The sequence below is a fragment of the Anguilla anguilla genome, chromosome 2 (assembly GCF_013347855.1).
Source record: "Anguilla anguilla isolate fAngAng1 chromosome 2, fAngAng1.pri, whole genome shotgun sequence".
Lineage (NCBI taxonomy): Eukaryota > Metazoa > Chordata > Actinopteri > Anguilliformes > Anguillidae > Anguilla > Anguilla anguilla.
This window is the reverse complement of record NC_049202.1, coordinates 36984274-37002351: the sequence shown is the minus strand read 5'-3', so window position 1 is coordinate 37002351 and position 18078 is coordinate 36984274. Positions and strand designations below refer to the sequence as shown.

Here is an 18078-nt window from a genome sequence, read left to right as displayed (position 1 = left end):
ATAATGGCTGACGCATAGAACTTATTTATTAAACGTTTTGCAGCGCAGTGGCTCAAAGTTCATTGGTGTGTGTAACTCTCTCTCTCTCTCTCTCTCTCTCCGTGTAACGTTAGATAGAGGCTGAGAACTCGACATGGAGCTGACTTTTTTTTTCTTTCCCGAATCCAAATAATGAGTAACTTCGGGTAGAAGAAATATGTTTCCATCGCATTATTCGTGCTTTCCCGAATACAGTATTCGGATTCGGATACATCCCTACTATACGGTACGTTTCTCTGGAATGAATGACACTGCTTCCAACTGTCCCAGTTGTAAATGCCAATGTCCATGGTGTGTTCCACCAAAATACTCAATTTACAATCACTACTGTAGATATAAAAATGATTATCAACCACTTAAGATCTCTTTAAAATATAAACACAGACACATTTTGTATTCCATCTAGGGTTTATTTTTAACATAAATAAAATTACTCGCCATAACCTTTACTCGCCATTAGCCACAAGACTGAACAGGAAACATTTATGTTAACTCCCAAAAATGTAGTTGATTTGTCTAATAACCAATTAGTTCCCTAAAAGATGAATAATTTCTGAGTAAAATTATTTCTTTTTAAATAGGAGTCAAATGACAAGTCTTACGGGTTATGACTAACATCTTGACCCAGTCTTAATAAAATTGCATGAGAAAGTTCATACTTTGTGCATTTGGAATTAATAGAACAGGAAATAGGCTTGTGATAAATGGATGGAGTTCCTGATGGAGGGATTATACTGGTCTGTACTTCTGTTCACGAGAAACAAATTCATCTCAAGGCTGCATGGGCTGGGCAGTTATGTACACTAGTACAGCACTGCTGAGGTGACAACACTAGATGGCACTGACACCATTAACTGTTGAAAGAGGAAAAATATCAACTGAATACCATTTTTGTATGTTTTAACAGCATACATGACAGTTTCCCATATCATGCACATTTACAGACCCATTTGTACTCCAATTATAAATCAAAAGTAGGTGGTGTAAATAGTTCACCATTACACTAATAATTCATGACACATTATTGTGATCATGTACAATCTTGGGTGTCCCACAGGCTGCCTTTAAGCCTGGTTGGGGGGTCCCTGGAACACAGAAGATGAAAACCCCTGTTTTAAAGGGGTTGTGCACACTATGGCTACAGGCTGTTACATCAGCCGTTTCGAGTACATCCATGTGCCAACCATTATGAACATAAAAATTTTATCAGCAAAGAGATCCTTACGGTTTTGGGTTAGATTTACATCTTGCCATCATGAAACAAGCAATATCCATACCTCAAAAATGCCCCCTAAATGTACCATGCAGCCAGGAAGGAATTGTGTAGTCTAATTAATCACGCCAATGAAAGGAGGCTGACATTACCAAAATAGTAAATAATACTTAAATTCACTTCAGTGTTTTTTCATATTTAATAGTTTAGTTTTAATTGCAAGTTCTACGTTTCCACCACAATATTTGTGCCATTTTAAATAAGTGTTTTTATGATAATGATGAATAAGGCTTCATCACGTCTTGCAAACTATCAGACAACATAATGAACATCTCTAGGAATGTGTAGCAGCATTCCCTGGGTGAACAGGATTAATTATCACGACATTTCATGTGGTATTCTATTGTAAACTGCCACATTAAAATTTAAATGTTTAAACGTTTAAAGGCATTTAAATTAATCTTTAACATCCCCACAAAACTGTGACTATTCACAAATAAGATAACAGTAATGTAACAAAGAGGTGCTTCTCGGGAGTGTATCAACTTGGGAAACGTTTTAACATACCCTTCAAAAATATAATGTAAACCAGAATTACTTGTGCAATGAAATAAATGTTGTCAGCCTAAAAACTTCTGGCAAGTGAACGGCCATTTCAGACAGTAGTAACACTGATTGACAACCACATGCACAGCAACAACAATGAACCGTTTAAGATTTAAAATATCAAGTTGTGATCCAAATACCTTTCTTAGAATTAAGTTACCTTATATCAATATTATTAACACTGCAAAATAGATTGTATTAGCTGCCCTCCAAATTACTTGCAGTACTTTACCTAAGGAAAAGTGTATATCAAGACATCATGATTAACAAAAACAAGATTTGTCACAGAGACTTTCTCCCTTTAACATAGTGTGGACAATTTGGTAAAACTCATCACAACACCAATGCCTATCTTTATTTTACCTCACCTATGACATGTCAATACAACCGTTTATTTAACAGCTAAATTAAAAGAATAATCACATTCAGAACAATATCACTACAGAAATGGAAAAAGAACCAACCAGTAATGCTCTAAAACTCCCTGACATTTGCATGAAATGAAATTTGAACCTCATCAGGCTCTTTGATCTGGAGGGACTGTTCAAGTTAGATCCCTTTAATATGTTGCCCAGTACCCTGGGAAACATGTTGCCTTTAAAAAAAGGTACACAGTACCCTAGAAGGATGGGTAAAAATGGGGTAATTAAACACAAGGTCCTTTTCTAAAAAAAAAATGCTAAACAAAAGTCTCTTTTTAAAGTGCACTGAGAGCACTTTTGAAAGCATTTAGCTAAAACCTTTCCTCTCTAATCCTTTTTTCTTTTGTAAAATGCTATTTCTTCACCTGCACCTTTAAGTTGAGCAACAGTGTAACAAATTTAAAACTATTTTTTGGAACTAGTGTGTTTGTCCTAGCCTTTTTGACTTGCAAAAAGAGTTACTTGTGCAGAATCACTTTTTCCTATTTTTAAAGTGGAGTGGACCAGAACACGATTCCCTTTTGCATAAATACTTGCACTTTTCCTGCCGTCTCATTTGTCGGAGTGAAGTCGCGGACAGTGCGGTAAAGTGTGAGCAGGGCCTTCGGCTCATGTTGAGGTGGTGTCTTTTCAGTTACTTGCAGAACTCCAGAGAAACGGTGTGGGGAGTATAGACTGTACAGTGAGTGGGGTAAAACCCAACAAGTAGCCATGCAAGCGATGGCACAGCAGACTTCTATAACAGAACATACAGTTCTCAACTGGCCACAGGACTCATGTGACATCATGGAATTTCAGACTGCAGTGGTGTGAGGAGTCTGTTTCCTTTCAGTGTTATGTGGTTACCCATCAATGTCAGGCAGGCAATCTGTTCATCCTTGGAAGGAGGAGACTATTGAAACTAGAATCCAGAACTATAACCACACCCGTCTAGCTTCCACACCTCACGCCCTGCTCACTGCCCCCCAGTGATGAGGCGCACGAGAGCGTTGGGCACGTCCATGGTCTCGTCCTTCTCCAAAACAATGTCATATGAGGCTAGGTAGGACTCCTTCCTCTCCTCTACCTGTAACAACAGCAAAAAAAACAACCAGGATTAGTGCTCTGCGGAGTGACCAATACACATACACTGTATGGACTACAAGACTTCATGTTGCAGGGTTGTTCTTTCTGTAATTGTGAATTAAACGTTGATTTATCACAGAGTGCAAATTGTACCCTTAGTATTTTCTTTTGTGTACTTTAGGCATTCTCTGGATCACATAAGGTTTGTTAGGGTGTAATTAGCATTCAAATTAATGCTATTGCTGTACTTGATCTGTAGTCTGTGCACTGCAATACATGTGTACCTGCAAACGAAATCAGACTAAATAGAGGTATCCAGCAAATGAAGAATATGCACATGGTGCTATATAGCTAATTTAATTTAAATGTGTAGCTCGGTCCGGATCTTCGGTCCAGATTTACACTATTCATGTCTCATAGCAACATTTTATCTGACCTTTGAATCTACGTTTAACTCACCATTACTTTTTAATGGATCTAAGGACTTCTTCCCTGAATTACCATCTATTGCTCCAATATGGTATTGACTGTATCACTTTGGTTATAATTGTTTTGTCATACACAGTCTGTTAGAAACAGCAGGTAACTGTACACAAAAAAGCCTGCCAATACTCAGCAATGCGATTTGAATTCACCAGCCCACAATTTGAATACTGTCCTACGATTAGCACGTGCAAAGAAGTCTGGAAGCAAAGCCTCATTGGCATTCTTGTATCCAGTCATACTGTGGCATACCTTCAATACATTACCTGTTGAATTTGAGCACATTTTAATAGCAAAAGCAGCTACGCCACCTTGTCATTCAGGTAGCCGATCTTCAGGACGTTCTCCACGTTCTGCACCCCGTCAGCCATGGTCAGGTCCCCGATGGAGTCCCCCAGCAGCAGCACGTTGTGCCGGTCCTGCAGCTCCTGGAAGTGGCCAGCGTTGAGCAGTGCCCCCTCCCGCTTGTTGTAGGTATGGATCAGCTGGCCCTTGAAGGCTCGCAGGATGCCCTGAAGAATGAGGAAGGGCAGGGAAAACTGTAAATGCTACAGCTTCCGGTTCCTATCGCCTCGCTACTTTTGTTAAAATGCTTTTGATCTCATTCTGCAAAGCAGTCCACATGCATACTGCCCAAAGTCTACATCTGCGGAAAACTTACAAATACATTCATTATCATTACTTTAATATGATCATTTAAAATCTGTCAGTGTGTCAGACAGTGGTGCCACTTCTAGAGTCAGGATTGAAAATGCGAGTCTAATACATGAGACTGCAACTGCAACTGCAACCTTGAGAATGGTGCTTTACCATAACATTTCATTAAAATTCCATCTGTATTAAAGGGTTCTAGAATGTAAAATTGTCAACACCACCACCAAATTGGCTGGATAATCAGTCTATACAAATTAGCAGTAAATCTATGATGATTATGACCACTACTATGATGATCAATGCTGTAAAGAACAACAACAGAAAAAATACTTTGAGACACAATTTTAATTTTTCTGCAAAAAAAGTTTTTTTTTTTATTAATTAAAAAAAAACTAAAAACCCAAAGACAAAAAAAAGGGCAGTAGACACCCATCTGCATGCTGGGATATTTACGATAACTCACATTTTCATCAAAGTCCATGTAATTGGAGAAGACCCTGACGTTGGAGTGGAAGATGTCGTTCTGACGTATGACCTCCTCCAGCACGTCGCCGACCCCAGCAGAGAAAATGAGAAGCGGGACATTGTGCTCCTGCAGCTGGTCGAAAAATTCCTTGTACCCCTCCCTGCCAAACCACATCGTAATACATGACTACAGTGCTGAAGCATCCCCAATTGCACAGAACTTGAGGATTATGATCAACATTTCATTCAAACATGGCTGTGGCGGAGACTGAAGGACTGGCTGCAGCCTTACCTGAGCATGGCGTCCGACTCCTTCACCACCTGAGCCAGCAGGTCCTTCCTGATCTTCTGCTGAATCAGCAGGTTGTGCGCTTTGGTCCACCTGTGCGGGAGAATCCACATGGCTTTACCACGATACCTGAGCAGCGCACTCCCGGCTGTGGGTAGGTTCGATTGCGCGTGGCTGAAACTTACCATTCCACCATGTGAGGCAGCTTCTCCTCCACCGTGCGACTGGAGTCGATCTCAATGGGGTAGTACGTGTTCAGCAGCTCCTTCAGCTGAGGGAAGAAGAGACCAGTCAGCCTCTGTATGAAACAATGTCGCGAGGATCCACAGGCTCTTCACAAGAGGAACAATATCTATCGGATCTCAGCAACACCAGGACTAATCTACAGCCTTTAAATGGATGCCTTTCTGTTGTCTGCGTTGGTGCCAGAAAAAGGCTCAATACCTCCCTATTGTTCCATGCTCTTGCTAATGCAATTTGGACATATTATACAGCCACTAGATGGCAATTTGTCCAATTCCAAGGGCCTTACTGAAGAAGATACACTCACACTTTTCTTACAGTCTTCACTGATGAGTTTGCTGTTGTCAAGGATATCTGCAGAGACAAACGGACAACACTCCATGAAAAATGTTGCACTGAATGCATTAGCCATCTCGACAGTTGCCTTAATCATAAGAATCTATGACAATTCCTGCTTTAAAGTCTGAGACAAGAATTCCACTCATTGCTCACGGCTTTTGCAAAATAATTTTGGAGCAGTGTGAACTGAGATTGTGGCATGGAATTCATATCTAGAAGGCCAAAATTATGCTGCTTTAAACAGGAACCTCCCTTTAAAGTGAACACATTAAAACTGACAGCTGTGTCTGGCCTTTACTCACTGTGACTGGTGGGACAGCGCTTCCCATTGTGTGCAAACCTGGTGAGGGTCATGTCGAAGTCAGAGATGACCTGCAGTGGGAAGACACCGTGTAGAGTGACAACAACTAACCCAAAGAGCAAAAATGCAAATTACTTGCAAAATAAAATGCAACCAGGGCGGACATGACAACTTTTTATTATGTATGAGGCCACAGTGTGAACTAATCCTTATAGGTCTGGACTTGATACCAGAAGGTTAGGTGGGAGAAGTGTTGTGCTCTTAGAATGAGATACCTAACCTGAACTGCTTCAGTGAAATACCCAGTAGCATAAACAGATAATGTGTTAAATACAGGATATGCAAGGCCCCATGAATGGCTGTGAATAATGGACACCAAATTGTCTTTGACATCCGTATTGAATGTAGCCAATGAGGAAGCTTTGACGCAGATTTGCAAGTGCTCTCAGGTGTCGGTCTGAGTGGGAGTGCTTCCTGTGGGACCTGCTGTGCATTGGTGTCAGCAGCTTCACGTCCCCGCTGAATGGACAGATCAAAGGCAGTGACGGTCTTCTAACTCTGCTTGATCGGTTTGTCTTACAAGAGTCCTTGATATCCACAGGGGTTTAATGCTCCAATGCAGGTCTCCCTCCGCTGATTCTTAAAATCTACTGCTCGCCTCTGTCAGCCTTCAAATTCAAAGGGCACTATGAACCTGGACCTTAGCAGCAACAACTGGACTGATCTGTACACTTCCCTTTTGAATCAAAAGCCCATGAATGCAGGTTGGGCTGGGTACCTGGAGAGCACTGGGCCCAGCCCTGTGCATGGACTGAATGATCTCCTCCACTCTCTTGCGGTCCCTCATTAACACCGAGGGCTTAGACAGTTCAGGGATCTGGGGAGAGAGAAGAAAGGACCAAAGTCACACAATTGTGGATACACCACTGTCTGTATGGCAGCAGGGAGGGGTGAAAGGCAGGATCCTGGAGTGATTTCAGGTTTGGAGAAGCCATATTAACTGTCTACCAAACATCCAAACACTGCCCCGCTCTCTAAATTCAGTGCTCCATTCAGTGTACACCAGTATGGCAGCCATTGTCAAAGTTCTCACAATCCAAGTATGACCACACTGCAATCAAAAACCAAAATATTGACAAATCCATGGCCTTGTTCACACGATTTCAATGCAATGAAATCCCTTGTAGCAGCCAGATATAGGCTATATCATGTTTGTAGGCTATTATGGGATTCAGGTGTCTTGCAAGATATTGCTGGCATATGTAGTTTTTACCACCACAGTATATACTGTTTACAGCACAGAACTATATTACAGGAACCAATGAACATTTATTTCAGACCTCTCAGCAATGCATTCAAGTTTGGACAGGAACAGCTACAGTACCTGGAGAGGAAAGGCATGAAAGTACCTAATGTGCCAATTGAGTCATACTGTGGGCTGCCAAGTACTCGAAAGAACAAACGACACTGCAGATCATGATGCTTTCAAAAAACGAAAATCAAAAAAATAAACTGCATGCTTATGGAAGCCATACACACTCCTCAAGAACCACTTCAGCAGGTTAATTTCTGTCATCGCTGTAATTATGACCACATCACTGGCAAGCCTGGCTTGCAGGCAACGGAACGGCACTGGGTATAACATTCTTCCAAATCCAGGTATCCAGATTTCCTCAGTTAATTATATAATGTGATAGATAAGACCTAGCCCTCAAATAGGCATGGCTTAGTGCAGGGGTGTCAAACTCCAGCTCTGGAAGACCACAGTGTCGAAAGTTATTTGCGGTTTCCTTTCAATCTGCAGGCACTTAAAGGTCCCATGTCATACTATTTTTCAGTAATTTTCTACCAAAAAATGTTGTGCTTTTTAAGGGAAAAAATATCCCTGTACATTCTTATGAAAAAATATAAATCCAGCAAGTTTCCTACCCTTTGAAGTGAGGTAGTACTGAGTTCATATTTTACCAGCAGGTAAGTATCATTCCACACTGCACAATCAATGCCAAAACTAGGTACACTGATTCGTAAGACATAGGACCTTTAAGACCTCGAGAACAAGGTGCATGGAATCCTAAGCCAATGAATGACTTGTCTTGAAATGTACTTGATAACCAGGGCTGTGTCCGAATCAGCCTCCTAACTACTGTGTCCTCAAAGTATGTGCAGTCTACTAAGCATATGGTTTACTGCATACTTCAGTACAAGAGGTGAAAAATATCCTCCATACTATTGTCCTATCGTACTGTGTAAGTATCATGAGACGTTCCACCCATGCGCAGCCATGCTCACATATCGTTAGTGTTGACGGAAAATGTCAGCGAAGTTGCGCCTCTTTTATAAAGCGAAGCCACGCATCACATTTAATGGAACCGAAACGGTCTTTTACCTGTGCAACTTTGCCTGCGTAACAACTTTCTTGCTCCATGTATTCAACAAGTATACTCAATAGTAGGCAATTCCGCCAATTCACACACAGTCCAGGAGACACTGCAGCCCTCCAGGACAGGTGTTTGACACCCCTGTCTTAGTTGAACAAACAGTGGCCCAACCAATTTAATCTGTCTATCATTGTTTTTAGGGCACTTAACTGGTTCTAGGAGAATGTCCAGTTAATTCTTTGCAGTTTGATTTGGATGAATCTGGAGTTCCCAGAGGTGTAATCCAAATATTAGATCAAAAGCATGCACAGTCTTCAGAACATAAAACCACCTGACCTCATACTTTGTCAGCTGGTGCCAGATTGCAAGGGCAGTGCGTACCGGGACATATATCCAGGGAATGTGGTAAATCTGGGCACAGAACCAAAAGAGATGGTTAACTCGGGCACATGATACCGGCACAGTTAATAAACCATCTCTGCAGCTGCCATCTCAGCCAAATTGGGGCTGGTTTTAAAAGTTGATAAACTATAACGAGCTGAAGCTTAGGAGAGAAAACAAAATGAAATGGATCATGGACAGATGCACTTTGAACAACAACCAGCAGACTCTGTGGCTCTCTAGGACCAGGATTGAGTATAACCGCAGAAAACGAAAAATGCTCCCATATAAAGCAGGGGTGTCCAATTTTATCCAAAAAGTGCCAGCATACATGTAGATTTTTGTTTTAGCCTAGCCCTGATACCTGATTCCACTTAGTCTTGAATGAAGACCATGGTTAGTTTGAAAAATAAAATCACGATTCAACGAATTATAACATATTTTTTGTCCAAGTTAAATGTTATATAACAGCTGTCATTTGTAATGTGGCCATTTAACACAGCTTATAACAAAAACCTATCATGCCCCCGTACAATATTTAAAAATATTGCAGCATGTCCAAGATAGCACGTAATTGTGAGTGTCGCTTGTAAACATTGCTGTAATCATCATCTGTGCTTACTTAGCAGCAATTACTTTATCAGCTTAGATTATTGAGGTACTGCAAATGGGAGTTGTTTGAGAAGTGGCTCGACAAAGAGGCTATCATGACCTCTAGCTGGTGAAGGACTGAAGTACCATGCAAGAAAACAAGGAGAGACTGGTGGACCTACTCATTAATGCTGGTGTTTTCAGTAGACAATGCATAAAATTAAAAAATGTAGAAAACTGAATGGATAAAATATTTCAGCACTTAAGCCCAGAATTCAATATTGTATAGCCTGCAGTCCAAGGGCTTAGAGAGATACTGCTCCTGTCAGAAACTATGGGAGGGGGAGGGGGGGTATCTTTTGTGGCATGTCTTCCACAAAACAAGAGGGAGTTGCTTAGGTGGTGTTCCTGGTTAATGTGGATTGCACATGATGTCCAAATAACAGGGAAATGGGAAAGTTACCACAGGATCTAGCATTTTGTGAAGTGGACACTTCACAGCTTGGTATTGATGGCATGGTAAACTGCAGTAAGCAGCAACACTAAAGGACAAAGGCCTGTGAGTCAGTGAATCAACTCAACCTCTGAATATGAGGTAGCCGTCAGATTCAGTGTGTGCTAGCGAAAACTGACAAGTAGAAACAGCCTGACAAACAACCACACGGCAGTGTCACACAAAAAAGTTAGATTTAAGAGCAAAACTAGTATGAGAGGGTTGTGCACTTACTTTTGACATTTGCTCTCAATTCAATACTTAAGTAGTGATGTTTTGTAGATTTGCTACATTTTGTTAGCGGAAAGTGGTCAATTCCTAGTGTTTAATGAGGGTTTTCTGTAAGCCTGAGGACAGCAACTTGGCCCCCAACAGGCAGTACATGAATGTCATACATAACTGTAGGACTGTAACACATCTGTTTGGAAATGAAAAGAGCAACTGCCAACCATTAATAGCAAAAACAGAACTACAGCTTCTCCACAAAGCTTTATTTTTTGCTAAATTCTGAGTGCATCAGCATGTTTAACACAAACCAAAACACTGCACAGACGTGTTTTTCCATAGCATCCAGCCCTAGGAGACTGACCCTGGCGTGAGGGTTTGATTGTACTTGCACGAATGCATGTAGTAATGTTGAGTGAAATAAATTCCGGCAGATTCCTGTATGTAACTCCCCAAATACGTGAAATTCCTATTGTTCCGTGGCAACAAAACTTTGTATTCAGGCTACAGAAACAGTGCATGGTCAATTCCACAGTAACAGACTGGCGCTCTACGGTGCATTATTATATTGCCAACGTTTCATTCAAAAACACCTTTTGATAAAGAAATGTATGCGTATAATGAGGGATTGCGTCTTTGGGACCGTGATTGCGTTTTTCAGTTAAACTGATTGAGAGTAATGATTATTGGTAAATTCAGTGGTCGCCTTACTGCAGGATTCTGCGTTTTTTTCCTCAGAAAAAGAGCCAAAATGCTGGGGGGAAAATGCACCGCGTTCTATAAACGCAGATATTCAGAAGTATTTCTCAAGATGACAAGGGGTGATGACCCAGACATGAACCATAACAAAATAACTGCTCTGATTTCTCTAAGCCAATCGTCTTTCGATGTCAGACATTTGTTGTTTATTGATCATAATATTTACACATCCGTGGTAAGCAATGCAGAATTTAAAGAGAACGCGCTTAATTTGAATGAAATTATGAACGACACACGTACATTTATGGTGTTGTTATTGCGAGTTCACATAATATGCCCAAAAAGTTGGCTATTTTATCAGAACGCAAGTAAATTAGTGTAAAAAGGCAGATTTTGAAAGGTCTAGAGTTATAAAGACGCGGCATTCCATGGGCTTGCGCAACCACTGATATTTGGTTAGGTTAACTTTCATGCTAAGGATATAAGTCTTGGTTTTGCACGTTTTCGAAGTATAAAGGTGACTCACTTTGTTCTTTTTTTAACGGTTGAATCCTCTTAGAAAGCTAATGTTAGCTAACGTTACATAACTCGTGTTAGATAGGTAGGCATAACATTGATGCATTTCAACAGGTTTGCTCATCTAACTATAAAGATTGCAGAATACAAATTTAAGACAAGGACCCTGGCCCAAAAATGCAACATGACCTGATCTGATCTGCAATTTAGCTACAAGCTAACGTTGCCTCCAGCTATTGGGGTTAGATTAGAGATTACCCTCCAGCGTTACTGTTGCCTCGAAGACAGATGGAAATGTTACTAGTATGCATGATTAACCACCTTACACTAATAAACAACGTATACGGCCAGTTAGATAGCTAACAACAAGATCAAAACAAAATAACTGCAGTTACACTTAGCTATGTAACTAAGAATAAGATTACCTAGACTAAGTGAACCAGCTAGCAAAATAGAGAGGCGGGGCAAATAAGCGACTTACCATTCTTTTCCCCCCAAAATTACGACGTGGTACAGCAACGATATACAGTAAACAGAAGTAACAAGTGAGGTAGATGTATATTAACTATCGTTAATTTAAACTTTAGAGGTAGCTACAAACATTCATTTTAAGTCGTAGCAACCCTGCAACAAACCTCTAGCCTCCGTTGGATCTTTTAGTTACCGTAAATAGTTTCCTCTCGCAACAACTGGAGTAAGAAAGGTTCCAGGGTATTACCAAACTGACTCAAGGGTGAGGCCTCCTGTATGGCTGAGCTTCACGAGCTAAAATACTCGACAAATGAACGAGAAAATGAAGCAAAGTTGGTTTTCTTGAGTTAAATGCTAAATGGAGCTGATCGGTACAGCAATGTAAAATATAATTTTAAGATTAAAAATCTTTGTGTGTGTGTGGGACAAAACAGGTAACATTAAAGCACTCAATCATTTAACATCAATTAATTCTTTAAAAAGACTTTTTATTAACAAATTTGTGTCTTACCAATATCTTATATATAATTAACAATTAAAATATAGCTAAATTCATCCATCCCCCTGGTCAATTTACAATGAATAACCCATTTAAACATTTCCTCTTTTTCTTTCCAACACACCTACGTCAGCGTGTAGCCTACCATATGCTGGACAGCTACATGCAGTAAGGCGCTCAGGCTATTGAGCGTCAGTGTCATTTTTATCATTTAGCAAATTATTATAAACAGTCCTACCTTGTGGTCTACAAACCACCGAATAATAATAATAATAATAATAATAATAATAAAAGAAACAATAGGATTTAATAGACGTTTAATCTTGCACTGGCCGCTTTTTGCAAATAAGAGTCCAGCTACAGACTGGCCTCCCGATATCACATCATTGCAATCAACACAAGTCACGTGATAAGAAACGTCAATATTTAACCGCCTGTGATGCTTTTGACGATAACCAGATTCTTTGCTTTAACCATTACAACGTTCTAGATTCTAAAGGGTCATTTTATTGTGAAGTAACAATAAGATGTGAGTAATATATAATAATCTTAAACTTCCAAAGTCTAGTTATTATGAAGAAGACCAGTAAACATCTACAGTTTGCTGCTTTTAATTCAAGGTCAAAGACCTCAAATGACCTGTAGGAACACAAATTGAGAGAATTTTTTAAGCAACAAGTGAAATGGAAGTCCTGTCCATACAACTGCAGAGGCACAATAGAGAGTGGAAGATGAGTGACATGTCTTTTAAAGTTTTCAATGAGTTGCGACTGGAGGGAAAGCTGTGTGATGTAGTCATCATCGCAAACGGTGTTGCATTCAACGCCCACAAGAACATCCTATGTGGCTGCAGTCCCTATTTCCGGTGAGGATCTCAGGAGGGGTCATATGTGGTTTTCAAGAAATGTCTCTTTTGATCATGTTTGAAATACTTTATTGAATGGCTAAATGTATAGATTAAATAAATAAGCATGGTTTAAACTTTTTAAAAATCAATCCTAGCAGGATGACAATTTGTAGAATATTGTGATCAGACTTTCCAAATGACCTACATTCAAATTTCAGAACCATCTTAGAACTCCAAAATTTGTTCATGGGCCATCTATAAACTTCAGATATGGAGTTATGGTTGCATGTCCAAATCCTGCCAAACATTTGTATTTTTCACGTTTGTTGCATTATCTTGGCCCCATCATATTGAATCTACAAGAAGTTCTGCTTAATTTCTCTGTTCTTATTCAAGTCTTGGAAACTGTATGTGGAAAAAATAAAGGGACAATTTACATGAATTAAACAATATTTTTGAAATCTGTAAATCTTAAGAATATATTATACAAAATTGAATGTGGACATTGTCGATTACAAATGGAATAACACAGTTTGGGCTTTTTAAAATAATGAAATCTATTCACAATGGTTCAGTCTGCAAAGATAGTCACTACAAGTGAGCCCTGTAGCCAAAGATTTGAGCCTCAGCAATGTTACACAGTGATCTAACAATGACTGGGGGTGACAGGACATAATTGGTCTTATCCCACCCGGGCTAAGCTGGTTTTAGCCAGCCAGTAACTATAGGTACTGCTATAGTTTTTTCTCCCACAATCTATTCTGCTGTTATTAGTGAGTGACACTCCCTAATTAGTGGCTGCATTTCCACATCCAGTCCAGCTATCTCAAGCCAAAAGCTTCCAATTGTATCAAAAGCCTCCAGCCATAGAATCAGACTGTTGACCTGTTTTCTTTCTACCATTGGGTCTCGGATGCGTTAATGGCAGTCAGAATCCAGTCTGAGATTGGCACAGTGCTATTCTTCAGTCAGCACCAGTGATTCAGTTAATTTATTGATTGACTAAAGAATTCATATACCTTGTTTTCAAGACAACTGATTGGTTATTTGGCTGCTGAATGAAAGGAAACCACCTCTTCCCTAAATCTGGGCATCCCTGCCCTAAATCTTGCTTAAAATTGACAGGTAACATTCACAATTTGAGCTAGCTGGGATAATCCCACCCTTGACCATGCTCTTTTACCTTGATGAGGATCAAAGGGATTTGAAGGGCCCGATGAGGACCAAAGGGATTTAAAGGGCCAAAATTGTGGCCTTGAAGCATGAAAAGGCAAAACTAAAGCACCACAAAAAACCCAGTGGCTGCGGAAAAGCAAGAGGCATTGGCAAGCACATAGCTTTTCCAGCATTAGGAGGGCTGTGGAAACATGGCTAATGGCTTATAGGCATGGGCCTGAGCCTTTTAGAAGTGCACTCATTTCAGCTACTTGCATCTGTACAGCTGACACTATAGTGTTTAAAATTTGAGAGGAACTTAAAACTGGTTTAAAAAGAACATTATTTGTGTGTGACCCCCACAGCACTCTGTTCACCAGTGGCTGGAACAGCACAGAGAAGCGGGTGTTCAGCATCCCTGGTGTATCACCACAGATGATGAAACTGATTATTGAGTATGCCTACACAGGCACCCTGCCAATCACAGCAAGAAATGTGGAGCCCTTACTGGAGGCTGCTGACCAGTTCTGTGTCCCGGGTATCACCCAGGCCTGCTGTGACTTTCTGGAGTCCCAGCTTTGCCCTCAAAACTGCATTGGCATCTGGAAATTCACCAAATTCTACTTTTGCCCTGAGCTCCAGCGACATGCCTACCGCTTCATTCTGCACCACTTTGAGGAGATAGGATACACCTCAGAAGAGTTCCTGGAGCTTACACCATCCCAGCTCTGTGACATCATTGAGAAGGATGACCTCAATGTTGAGCAAGAGGAAGTGGTGTTTGACACAATTCTACGCTGGATAGCCCACGCAAAAGCTACCCGGAAATCCTTTATGTCAATGCTGTTGCCCAAGGTGAGCGCGACACCATCTGGTGGCCATTCACTCATAGCCAAGATGGTAGAAACAGTTTAACAAAATCAAGTCTTTCACTAACAGACATCTTTAATTCTTAGTTCTTCTCTCCTAGTCCTTTTGCCATGCATAACCATAATCCTTGCATAGCCTTAACAATGCTAGCAGGCACCGCAACTAATTATGGATTACACAAGGCCTGTTGTTGCCTTTGTGGATTTGTTTCAGAAACAACCATGTCAGCCTCTACCTTCAAAGGAAGAAGACTGCCAGTTATTGCACAGTAAAGTTGGCAGCTGTTTCATAAATAATCATGGAACAAAACAAGTTATTGAAACTTTTAAATTAATTGTTAATTAATTGATTAATTCTCTCTGTATGACTGGCCAAGCACGCTCTTTACAGAGACACTGGCAGCGAAAGATGCTAATTTTGGTAGAGCTCTATGTCATAATGACAAACACCTCTATTCTTCCTAATTTCTGAAGCATTACAATAGGCAGGAATTTGAATTTGGAGATAACTCTGATGTTGGTGAAGGGAGCATTGACCATATTCACATCAAAGAGAGATTGATGGTAGCTGCTGTCCAAATGTAAACGGTATTAGTTAGCAAACTAGCAAGTGTGGTGGACTTACTTGCGCGAGTAAGAAAAACAACAGCAAAAGTTCATTCATTCACCTCTAAGGATTCTCTTGGTCTGTCTCTTTCTGTCTTTTTTTTTGTCTAGGTCCGGATGGCTTTGATGAATGCCGATTACTTTATGAACAACGTTAAGAAAAATTCCCTGGTAAAGGACAGTGAGGAGTGCAAGCCCATCATCATCAAAGCCCTGAAGGCCATGTATGATCTTGACATGAACGGTTCCTCCAGCCCCCTACTCTGTAACCCACTGGCACGCCAGCGACTACCCTATACCATCCTGCTATGCATTGGGGGCTGTAGCACTAACGGCCCCTCCAATGCTGTTGAGGCCTTTGACGCACGGGCAGACCGCTGGGTTGATGTGACGCTACGGGAGGGTCCCAGGCTGGCTTACCATGGAACTGCCACCTTGAATGGTTTTGTCTACTGTGTGGGTGGCTACAACAACATTGACTACATGAGCAGCGTCCACAAATTCAACCCTGTGACACGTACCTGGCACCAGGTGGCGCCAATGCACTGGCGCCGCTGCTATGTGAGCGTGGCCATCCTGGATGGCCTCATCTATGCCATGGGCGGCTTTGACGGCTACATGCGCCACAACTCTGCTGAGCGCTATGAGCCTGAAAGGAATCAGTGGACCCTCATCCCGCCAATGCACGTGCAGAGGAGTGATGCGAGTGCCACCTCACTACATGGCAAGGTGGGCCTCTTATATGGGGCCTATTATACTACTCCTATTTTTTCACAGATTTGACACCTTTGTGAAAATAGGAAAAAAGAATGTGACATTCCCCAGACAGTGCTTTGTTTGACTAGGCCAGAGTCATTCTTGCTAAGTCAAGGCTTTGATAGATATTTATTAGTTTATCTGCCCTAACTCATTCTACTCCACTATACAGTGGAGTAGAATGGGATAATACTATCCCTATTTATTATTCTTCATCGTTAGTCATATAAATAGCTGGAAGGATGTACCTTAAGTTTGCTTTCCAATGCCCTCTTTGTACTTAGGTGTACATCTGTGGTGGCTTCACTGGGGTTGACTATCTGTTCAGCGCCGAGTACTACAGCCCACAGACCAGTACCTGGACTATGATCGCCCCCATGAGAACTCGCCGCAGTGGTCTTGGGGTCGTTGCATATGAGGAGCAGATCTACGTAGTGAGTGCAGACTTCACACACCACAAATCTACCATAACGTTTCTTAAAATAACAAAGGAAACAAGCTTACAGTAAAGGTTAATTTTGGTGCATTTATAAGGCTTGCTCTTTGCTAACAGAAGGGGTGGGGCTTTAAGTATTGTTATGTTTATGTCCAACTATTTGAGTCCACCTAATGTACAACATTTTGAAAGATGATGAAATGTTGTCTTGCCATTCAGCAGTTTCCCCCAGACAAATTGCAGTGCATGTGATAAATGAAACATCAAATAAATTTCACTATATTAATGACTTTGTACCTGTAGCCATGGCTGGAGCTGTGGAGATCCAGGATACTGCAGCATGAGTCACATGTAATAAAGGGCTCTGTATCTGCAACAGAAATGGATTAATGAGTATGAAACTAGACAATGTAATAATACTACAGGTTTTCATCGATTCAAACACAAATTTCATTGTTCTATTTATGCTCCGGAGAAAGGGTATGTAAACGTTTGCAAAAGCATTAAAATAATTTTTGTAAAGCAAATTTGTATTATTCGGGAATGTATTTGAAACATACAGCCTTAAGGCAACCTCTGTGCTGTGTGTTGGACCCTGGTGTGACTTATGGTCTCCCCCAGGTGGGGGGCTTTGACGGAGTCACCCGGTTACGAAGCACCGAGGCCTACAACCCGCTGACAGACAGCTGGCGCTCCGTGTCCCCCATGTTCAACCCCCGCAGCAACTTTGGCATCGAGGTGGTGGAAGACCAGCTGTTCGTAATGGCCGGTTTCAATGGATTCACAGTCATTTTCCATGTGGAATGCTATGATGAGAGGGAAGACAAGTGGTATGATGTCCCGGACATGAACGTTGCCCGCAGTGCCCTCAGCTGTTGTGTGCTATCTGGCCTTCCCAACATCACTCAATACATCGCCCCTCGAGATTCTCAGCAGGGCTCCATGGAAGAGCCCATGGCTGATGCCAAGAGCATGATCGCTGCATGACCACCCCTCCACCCATCACAGTGCAGCTCCATACGCAGAGCCACCCCTCC

At 41.2% G+C, this 18078-nt stretch overlaps 2 protein-coding genes across 4 annotated transcripts; one reads left to right on the top strand and one right to left on the bottom strand.

Annotated features, from left to right (window-relative positions):
- Positions 1-428: 428 nt before the first annotated feature.
- LOC118221588 (7-methylguanosine phosphate-specific 5'-nucleotidase-like) lies at positions 429-12089 on the bottom strand. 3 transcript variants are annotated; one of them, XM_035406798.1, is made up of 10 exons: positions 11884-12089; positions 8834-8908; positions 6898-6996; positions 6121-6190; positions 5787-5833; positions 5422-5507; positions 5240-5329; positions 4946-5108; positions 4140-4340; positions 429-3346 (listed from the first exon to the last, which is right to left on the bottom strand). In XM_035406798.1, exons 1-10 carry the CDS (start codon positions 11884-11886, stop codon positions 3236-3238), a joined length of 945 nt encoding a protein of 314 aa, XP_035262689.1. In that variant the 5' UTR covers positions 11887-12089; the 3' UTR covers positions 429-3235. The 3 variants fall into 3 exon arrangements, with proteins under 3 accessions (XP_035262689.1, XP_035262691.1, XP_035262692.1); XM_035406800.1 differs by having other exon boundaries at positions 8879-8908; positions 11884-12088; XM_035406801.1 differs by lacking the exon at positions 8834-8908 and having other exon boundaries at positions 11884-12087.
- Positions 12090-13019: 930 nt separating this feature from the next.
- On the top strand, positions 13020-18028 carry LOC118220361 (kelch-like protein 10). Its single transcript, XM_035404229.1, has 5 exons — positions 13020-13237; positions 14740-15229; positions 15961-16578; positions 16890-17039; positions 17663-18028. The coding sequence occupies exons 1-5, from the start codon at positions 13056-13058 to the stop codon at positions 18026-18028; spliced, it is 1806 nt and encodes a 601-aa protein (XP_035260120.1). The 5' UTR covers positions 13020-13055.
- Positions 18029-18078: the final 50 nt, after the last annotated feature.

Bases quoted from the DNA above. Each gene is read 5' to 3' on its own strand.
- LOC118221588 (XM_035406798.1), bottom strand. The intron at 6,997-8,833 runs GTCAGGTGGTTT...CTCTCTCCCCAG, and splicing joins ACCAGCTGACAAAGTATGAG to ATCCCTGAACTGTCTAAGCC. The intron at 5,834-6,120 runs GTGAGTAAAGGC...TTGTCTCTGCAG, and splicing joins GCGCTGTCCCACCAGTCACA to ATATCCTTGACAACAGCAAA.
- LOC118220361 (XM_035404229.1), top strand. From the start codon at position 13,056: ATGGAAGTCCTGTCCATACAACTGCAGAGGCACAATAGAGAGTGGAAG. The intron at 13,238-14,739 runs GTGAGGATCTCA...TGACCCCCACAG, and splicing joins GGCTGCAGTCCCTATTTCCG to CACTCTGTTCACCAGTGGCT. The intron at 16,579-16,889 runs GTGGGCCTCTTA...CTTTGTACTTAG, and splicing joins CCACCTCACTACATGGCAAG to GTGTACATCTGTGGTGGCTT.